General features: G+C 43.9%; 1 protein-coding gene across 1 annotated transcript in view; it reads right to left on the bottom strand.

Annotated features, from left to right (window-relative positions):
• LOC104281003 (immunoglobulin superfamily member 11-like) overlaps nucleotides 1-9,191 on the bottom strand; it is a 40,304-nt gene extending 31,113 nt beyond the window's left edge. The window contains exon 1 of the mRNA XM_009878847.1: nucleotides 9,031-9,191. Within this exon, the coding sequence (XP_009877149.1) occupies nucleotides 9,031-9,191 (161 nt within the window). The remainder of the gene's footprint in view (nucleotides 1-9,030) is intronic.
• Nucleotides 9,192-9,644: the final 453 nt, after the last annotated feature.

Raw genomic sequence — 9,644 nt, 5'->3', positions numbered from 1 at the left:
GTAGGGAAAAGATAAGGGCAAGGGGAAAAAAGCAAATGAATTTATGTTGCCTAAGGCACTGAAGGGAATAAGAAGGGATTTACAAATTCATCAGGAGGAGAAGCATCAACAGAAAGAAGGCTAACTCATTAATAAATGAGGATGAGGATGAGGATGAAATTAATGGTTCAGAAATGGCTGAGCAGCTTTTTTAAATCTGTCCTTAGCCAGAAGAATAACGAAAGGAAGTTTGACTAGAAAGGAGGGAAAAAAAGCAGGTTTAAAAAAAGCAGAAGGATAAAGAACTTGAAGAATGATATGTCCACAAATGAAATAAAGCAAACATCCTAGAACTTAATCCAAAAAGGACAGAAACATTTTTTAAAAATATTTTTCACTTCAACAGAATTACTACAGGGCTAAACATTAAGTAATCTATACAAGTAAGCACCTGCATAAATATATGCGCGATCAGGAGCCTAATTTGTTATGGCAAGACATTGACAAACGTATTATCCCAGTGACAAATAATCTGACATTACACTGAGCTAGGGAGGCTCCAAAAAACCAACAAAAAGCAAACATAATAAAAGATTTTCAATAAGGAATAGAGCTGGCAATGTTTAATTTCAAGTCGATATCTATTCGTAGTGAAATAATGAAACAAATATGAAGGGTCATTAAGAATCTAAAGAATAAAATCACATGCAACAAGCAAGTGAAATTCTTGCTTTTTAATACATGTGCACAGCTAGAACCCAAAGGAGAGGTGGTAAAGGGAATTTGAAGCTTTAGGAGTTTGAAGGATATGACATTGCCCCACTGCATCAATTCAATCAGAACCAACAGCCCATGGATCAAAAAACTGGCCAGAGGTACCAAAAGAAAATATGCTTTGTTGGACTGGGAAATGACAAACGATGTGCCAAAGGGTTTGCATCCGTGTTGGTCTTATTAAACCAGTGTCACAGGAAACCGACACTAACAGTCCATGAAATTTGCAGCTGACACCCTACAGAGAAATTGCAAATATAATGGAAGACAAAGAAACGGGCCCTCAATGAACACAGAGCTCCTTAAAATTAAGCATGTGTGGGCAATGGTCCAAAAGTTAAAGCAGAGAGTAGAACGAGTGGGATAGAGGATGATTGAATCTAGACTCATCAAAGCCACAAGCAGAACCTAACAAAATAGAAAAACACAGGTAACGTCCCTGGAGAGCAATAATCCAAAAGACAGATACTCAGCAGGAGGGAGGAAGCACAGAAGCTGTTTTGTTCTCTGAGACTAGAGGTTACGGAAAAGAGCAAATAAAAAAATCTTGACATACTATATTAGCAAAACAGGCTCTTGCAATTTTGGGTGGTGAACAGAAGGGCATCCCATCACAGCAAAGCAAGGGTGTTAAGAGTTTCTGCACCATTTCAGTGCAATCAGCCCAAGGATTCAATTTTCTATTCATTCTATCAGTTTTTCCTCATCAGCAATAAACGAGCAGCAAATTAGAAAAAAAAACACAAAAAACCAGAGGTGATTGATAAATGAACCTGGAAGAGTTTACAAAGATGACTAAAACTGCTTAAACATGTTAAGGATCGAACCCAAAGAAGTAAACTGCAAAATACATTTGATGCATATGAATACCGCAGAGTGGGAGGAGGTAACAACTATGAGTTATGATGTTAAACTAGAAAGAAAAGAAAAGGAAAGGAAAACCAAGAAGAATAAACCTTATATCAGGCCTGGTTCTGCTTCTGCATCAGTGGAAATTAGAAATAAATCAACAGAAAGGAAAAAGGAGGCACAGAAAACAGGTACTGCAAGTTTATCCAGTGGAAGCATTTTGGAGATCCTTTCCCTCTCTTCCAGCGTTTTCACTGTCTGAGATGTCAGGTCCCAAGCTACAGCAGCACTCTTGGCTGTGCTGATTCGTTCTTTCCTTTTAGGAAAGGAGACACTTTACCTGGTATATAAGCAATGAACAGAATTCAAACCACTGCTGAAGCAAAACAGCATTGCCGGGTGTTTCAGTAGCTCTGGCTAATCTCATGCCCATTAGCACACGTAGTTATGTAAAGGAGATGCTAACGCTCTAATTCCACTATTTATTACCATTATTAATATAGTGACATACAAATACACAATAATAAAGACCTCCTGTCCCCAGGGAGGTCATGTTTCCAGATGCCTGCTGACCACAAGAAGGGCTGGGAAAGGGGCACAGTTTCTGAATTCTTCCAAGCACTACCACGCCACATAAACAGACCTGACCTCTTCTACTGGACAATGACGAGAATGAGCATTCTTACTGAAATTTAAGTTAGCCCAAATTGCAGGTGCACCCAGAGAGTACTAAATCCAGGGAAGAACATCCCCAGGGCCCTACATATTTTCAGAAAGACAAATGCAACCCCCAAGTTAGGAGATGTCCAAGTCTCTTACTAAGAGCCAATGAAGGAGAAAACAAGAGTAATAGTGCTCAGCAGCCCCAAGGACCTTCATCTGAGCTGCTGCAAAAGGTCTGTGCTACTGCAGGCACAGGGAAGGACAGAGCACACCAGGGAGAAAAGTTCTGGAAAGTGTCACTGCTTGGCGTTAGCTCATGTGACAAATTTGGCCACTCATTACACCTACCATCAGAGGATGAAGGAGTGCTGTGACAGGCTTTTTTGAAGTCTTTGTCTACTTACTGAAAAAAAAAAACAGGCATCGCCTGCCTGAGAGGTATCTTCTGGAGATTAATACAGTTAATATCCTTATTATATTCATTCCTCATTTTCTGATGGCTAAATCCTGGCTTGCCATGCCTTCATATGCTGTAGAGTCAAGCAGATGGGATGCATATGCGCATTCCCCACCACATATTTTGGGCAGGGCCAGATGCAGCACAACGTGAAGTGTTACCAGGTCACCCACTGGCAATAATACTCAGCTACACCCCAGAGGAGCAAGCTCAGCTGTCTGGGGGCTAAAACTGGAGATGTGCCTTCCTCTTAATGCCTTGCAGAAGCACTTCAGGAACTGCAATGCTTTTATCCAGCAAGCATAAAAACTTCTATACAGCTCACTTGCCCCACCCAGAGGCATTTTGCTCTGCATCTTGCAAATACCAAAGTTCTGCAGCCTCCAAGTTCCACAGGAGCGGTGGGCAGGTTACAGCCACATCTCTGAACTAAACCCAAGAAGCAGCAATGACAGTAGTGAGGGAATCCTACAGGCCTTGACAATTACCAGGTTCAGACCCTCTGGAGCCTTTCTTCAGTCTCTCAGAGTTGTGGAATTGATCTGGAAGCCACTTTATTAATGTTCTTTCTTTTCCTCCCCTTCTCCCCAAGCATCATCATCATTTATTAATTTATGATTAAATGAATTATTGATTCTCACTGCACCTTCAGTATTTGCTATTGTCCTTCTTCCCCAGAGACATCTTTGACTGATGTGTGAAAGGCGAGACGTCAGAGAGACAAAAAGAGAGAAGAAACTCACTGTATACAGGACCTCAGACATGCATTCTCCCCACAGAAGCGTTGAGCTGCAGAGGGTGGATGCAATGCACCAGGGGCACAGCAATGGTGCCACCTTCCCAGATGGCAATGAAGGGGGAAAAAAAAAAAGTGCAAAGCTAAACTGCTTCTGATAAGGAGGGAATAAGTAGCAGAGCTATTCATAGGCATTTAGCATGTGGGGAAGTATTAAGGAAAAAGCCTCACAAGGTCTGACCCAAAGCAGAAGCTTTTGTTTTTATTCAGAAAAGTCAAGCTGTAGTTCTTTGAATACATCACTGAAAAAACCTTCCAGGCTTTTGCCTTGCGATTACGATCAACAGATGGTGATTATTTCACAGGCTGGGGCATCTGGTCAGCTCCTAGTCAAACATAAATAAAAGACGTTTGCGTGATTTTATCAAGCATTCTGGTCTGGAAACAAAATCAAGGTTGGGAGTAAAATAAAAAAAAAGTAGAAAAAAAGAGGTATTTAAAGTGTCCTGGTTTTGAAGATATTTCTTTCCCAAGAGAAAAGATGAGAGCGGGGGGTAGGGGAGGCAAGCAAGTATCTTTATAGAAATGTGCCCCTTGCACAGATGACTAAAGCTCAGCCCTCCTGAAAACGACAGAAATTTCTGAGCCAGAATCCCCCTGTCATGAATTAAACCTAAACCTTGACCCTTAATCTAGGCTTTTCAAGCCAGATAAACCCTCACCCTTTTCTATAGAATCTTTCACCCAAGAATTTAACGTGCCTCGTCCTAAAAAGCCAGGCACGTTTACTCCGTCTGAGGGCAGGAGGAAGGCATCAAGGTTCTGCTCCTGCTTTCGGTCAGGACAACCAAGCCACCCGCAGGGAAGCATCCTCTCCCCTGCATCTTCTCTGGCCGGAAAAGCAGCACAGATGCTGGAAACCTCAGGGAGGTAAAAAGCAGTTATTACTTATTACCTGCATCTCACTTGGCACCCTGACGGATTCCCCCAATGCTTTGCTGCAAAAGAAAGCAGCTTTTTACCACCTCCTTGCTCTTCCCCCTTGCTGTGAGTGGCACTGCAGGTCTGCCTCGCCTGGTCTGCAGGAGAGGCTTCAGAGCCCTCGCTGCTATTTTGTACTAAAGGATGACGGCTGAAAATCTGGAAGGCACGCAGCCAGAGAGCAATTTTGTTAGGAAAACAAGGCAAACACTTTCTGTTCCTGCCTTACGCATGCCTCTGGGTTACTCAGCCATTATCTGCTAAATTAAGGCCAGCCGTGCTGGCCTGAAGAGCCCCTCCTGTACCAAAGTCACGGCCAGCCGTGACTCCCTAGCCATGGCCGCGGGGCACACGCGGCTGTCTTGAACTCTCCGGCAGCTTGTGCAGAATCCTCGCCCGGCGCTTGCAAACACACAAGCCTTGCTCTCACGGGCAGAGCAAGGAAAAAGATGAGGATCTCCTCCAGGTTCCCCACCATCACAGCCCATGTTACGACATACCGCTGAACGGTTTCTGACTCCCTCTCAGGGAGAATTGGTGGAATTCAGACATTTCATTACGTGCTCGGCAGGACTGCAGGCGAGAAGGGAATTAGATGCCTGCTCTGTAGCTGAGGAGAAGCGAGAGGGACACCCTACAGCCCAATTTATGGAGTGGCATCAGAAAGCAGTGGCAAAACAGGGCATGAAGCAGGGCAGTGGGCATGACTAGGTAATACAGGAGTGAAATCTCTGCAGAGAACACACATACGTGGCGGGATGAAGGAAGGAAATTACATTACACTCTACACATACAGGGAACAAGCTTGGCTCCGAAATGAAAGAGCAGCATGCTACCCTACTGCCTCCTATTAAATTGATGGACTACACGGCTGTTCCCAGGGCTTCTCAAGATAAAAAATGTTCATTTCCTTAGAGAACAAGGTTTCGACCTTCGTGACCTTACTGGGCCTGGGTGCGTTTACCCATTTTAATTTCAGATTAGCATCTCGCATTTTCAGTACCTAGGGGATTGCTCTTTTCGCCTGTGCAGCAACCGTAGTTCATAAAAGTATCGGTTACCCTCCCCCTTGTTCACAAAATCAAGGCAGATCTGACCAGATGGCACATGCTCCTGCGCTCTGTGTCAGGCTGCATTAATTCAGGGGAAATGAACTCTCCTCCAAAACTATATTTATTTCAGACAGCGCCATGCCCAGTTGCTGGGCTGTCCTCAGAAAAACCTAGAGACAGCTCTTTTCTGTAAGCTTAGCAGGGAAAAAAGGATGGCAAAGGCCTCGATGGAAATCCCAGATGCCAGCAAGGAGGAGTACCCACAGGGTCCCAGGTGGCTGGAAATATTTCAGTGCCCCTTCTCCAGCAGACACTGCTTTCCCTCATGCTCAAAGCATCATGAAGCAGAGAGGTGCTCTCACACCTTGTTGGACCAGCCCAGTAGCCTCTTAAGGCAGTGCTGTTGGAACAGCTCAGCCTTTCTGGGAAGGCTGCAATTACACTGCTTTGCTGGGATCAGGAATGGGATTCTTCCAAGTAACAAAGAAAAGCAAAAGCTGTTATGGTGGAGGGTGTGCAGCTTGAATCACTGTCTAGAGCCAGCTCTTCACCAGGCCCTCTTCTTGAGGGTATAGGCAAGGCATTTCACCTATTTATAGCTCTGGCCATGCTATTCATTGATGACCCATTTCTTTCACCTTCTGCTGGAATAATTCTCCCCATTGCTGGAGACAGTATAGTGCAAGTGCTGGAACAATCCTGATTGGGTAAGAAATGTCCTTTGTTCCTCTCTGTAAAATGTTATTTACCGTTCTATATAGCACATATAAAAACACCTAAGTGTAATACTATAATTAGTAAAATCATGCAGAGAAACTGTTCATGTGGATAATGATACTTTGCGTCCTCCCATGTGGGTAGTTTAAGGTCGAATTAATTCATGTTTGCCCAGCTTTGTGAGATCTATGGGAAGAAATGCTATTATTATGCAAATAATTATTAATAATGACTGCTCCTGTGCTGCTCCCCTTTAAATGTACTCAATTTATAAGTCACAGAGTGTTTTTCTCCTTGCTGCAAGACAAACTGAGTTCCGCAAAAGGAAATGGTGGTGTTGGTGTACCTGGCAAGGGAAAACAGCTCTGAAATGAGAGTAATTGATCTCTGAAATTCTGAGACTGAAGGCTCAGCTTCCGGTTACTCCTTTCTGTGCCACAAGCAATGTATGTGACCCTGGAAGTCACTTGGAAGAGCAGTCACGCTGTCTGCTAAAGGCATCAAACTCAGGCACAGTTATCAACACAAAGCAAGCCCATGCAGGGGGGGAATTCAGACCATGAAATACCATATAATTTGTGCAGAGGTGAATAATTATCTTAATTTCACACACTGAAGCACAAACACTTCTGACAATAAAGCAACACTTCGAGGTATGGCGAGTATAAATACACCACATATATAATGCTCCAATCCTGCACAAAATAAGAAGAGGTGTCTAACAAAGACTATTTTTAAGAACACTAGGGTCTCAAATACAAGCATGAGGGGTTTATTATCCCAAGCACAATCCTTTGGAACAGATGTGCAAAACATCTCTACAGCTGGCTGCTAAGGTCCCTGAGAGGCTTCCTACTGCGGATGAAGGCAGGGCCACACAGAGTAAGTAGATAAGGAATTTCATACTGGGCAAGGCTTCTCCAAGGTTGCAGGGCATATTGTGAGCCACACAGGTCACACCAACACAACACCCACAGCACTGTTGCAGAAGTGAGTGCCACTCAACAAGTTCTCCTCTTTTAAAATTTAGTAAAACTGTGGGCATAAAAAGAGAAATTTGGCTATTACCAAGCCCTGTACAGGAGGAGTCTGGTGACTTATAAAACAAAAGAATTTTGTGCACATGCTGTTCAGAGCTGCAGCTAGAACACATCGGCTCTGCTGCACTATTTCCACACATGAAACCGCCATCAGTGCAGCAGGTCTGACACACTCCAAGCCCTTGTGCACACTTAACTTTGGTGAGGGATATCTCAAACAAAAACACAGATAAGTAAGAATTAAGCTACAGCTTTGTCTCCCAAGGCAGTAGCTTGTGTGCACAGGGCTCCCTGGGCAGGGTAGGCTCTGACAGAGGTTAACAGGTCCCTCCCAAGTAGTCATTGTCCATCACTGACATACATGTTTCCAGGATTCCCACTGCACTGAAGTTCACAGATGCCTTGGGTAAGACACTAGGTAGTAAGGTTTGAGATGGATGTCTTCCTGCATCTTCAGCAGCTGCAGACACTACAGAATCTGCAGTCAGAACTTAGCTCAAGGCAGGTTTGAGGACCACGAGAGACAAAAGTGATGTCTGCTCATCTCCCTGTAGCTCTGCAGATGCAATCCAGCTAAGCATCAAGGAAAATGCATTTGTGCCACATGAATGAGCAAGTATGAGGTGAAGGCACTCCTGAAACTAATGGGGTAGAAAGAAGGTCCTTCTCCATTTTATTTATCTGCTACCCTGCTTTCACAGAAGCTATGATAAATAGATACTAATCATTGCCACAGACAGTCCAGCGTTCAGATATGTGCCCTTCCCCGAGGCCTCTGGAAGAATGCCGACTCTCTGTGCTTCCACAAGAAACATAGCCAGCCCCACTGCCTGCACAGGCCTGCAGATTTACTCATTTAGTCACCAGTCCAAGGCACAAACACTCGCAATCCACCTGCAACAGCCCAAAATCTTCAAGACACAGACCAAGGTGTTGTGGTGTACTGATGCTCAAGCAGCTGCCAGGAAGAGAAGTGCATGCCCTAAGTGCTGCAGAGGAGTGTGCCTAGGGTATGATGTTTAAGGAGTTCCTTAGGGATTTCAGCAAGCTGATAAGAAACACTCTAGAATAAAAGTTTTTTGAGCTGTAGCATAACCTGAGAAAGCTCTTCCTCTCTGTGTTGTTTTCAGCTAAGGGAAAGTCAGATCTTGGCATAAGGTTTCCAGCCACCAGGAGCAATGGCTTCTTATTCTGACACATGTGAATCCTTTCAACATTAATTTTACAAACAGCAGTAAATAGGGTGTGCAGTAAGGACATATATTGACGACATTTTAGATAGGTCTCAGCCGCTCAATCACATAGGGATTTTTATTCCAGCCCAAACAGCTTTTCCTTAGGCTGTTTCCCACAAACAGGTTCGTGTCATTGAGGTCTGTTGGAAGAACTGGCTTTGGCTGGAATAAGACATCTTTGATTACAGAAGACTTCTGTAAATGGAACTTTCAAAAGACTGAATATTCACAGGCAAAAAACCCACAAACTTAATTTTTTGAAATTACTGCAAAGATGCCAAAACTTAGGTGTAATTAGCCTAGAAGTAAAGCTTGAGCTTTTCAGTTTACCATCCCAGGTAAGGATGCTATTAATGATCTTGCATTGTGCTAGTAAATTACAGAAACAGTGCAATCACTAGGATAAACACAACAGCTACTTCCTCAGTACTCTGGTTAAACTTATTCTTTCAAAGAGGAACAAAGTGCTTCTTGAGCAGCAGAATATCTGGAGCCTGATTTCCTACAACTGTTTGGTATGTAGCTTCTCAGGTGTCCAGTAACCCACCTGAGCTCCCACCACAGCTGTTCCACAACATCTTCAATGACCACGCATCTCCTGTCTTTCTTCCGCAAGTTATTCATGAATGACTGATCCTCAGTGACTTTCTGGTTAGTCCTTGCTCTTCCTGTAGAAAGCATCTCTTCTGCAGAGGATGATTTTGCCATTGTCGTGTATTTGCTCCCTGAAGCCTGTGGGTTTCACTGTTAGGGCAGAGGCATAGTAGACATGCAAATTCCATCAGGGCGTAGGCCCAAACAGAAACATTCAAGAAACAGAGCAGCAGGCTCTTTCTCAGATGTGGTTAGCTGTCTGATTGCTTTCTTGTAAGACTGGCCCTGGGGGGATAGTTGTGACATATGACAGAAGTGCAAACATTGCAGGTGTTCCCTAAGCTGGGAGTTACTCAGGATCTAGCACAACTTTCATGTTACAGGTAACATATGATCAGCATCAGGAGAAGAAACACTAATCAGATGACTTATGAGCCCTGAAAAGACCAGGCATGAGGTGAAACAAGACTCCCTTACAGACCTGGAGACTAGTCACTGACCGGTGAACTGACATTGGTCTCAGCAGACGTATCTATTAACTCCACCATCAGCTCTGCATGATGCAGC

This window comes from Apaloderma vittatum, unplaced genomic scaffold, assembly GCF_000703405.1.
Source record: "Apaloderma vittatum isolate BGI_N311 unplaced genomic scaffold, ASM70340v1 scaffold8081, whole genome shotgun sequence".
NCBI classification, from domain to species: Eukaryota; Metazoa; Chordata; class Aves; order Trogoniformes; family Trogonidae; genus Apaloderma; species Apaloderma vittatum.
Note: the sequence above shows the minus strand (reverse complement) of the source record. Positions and strands in the feature narration are given on the sequence as shown.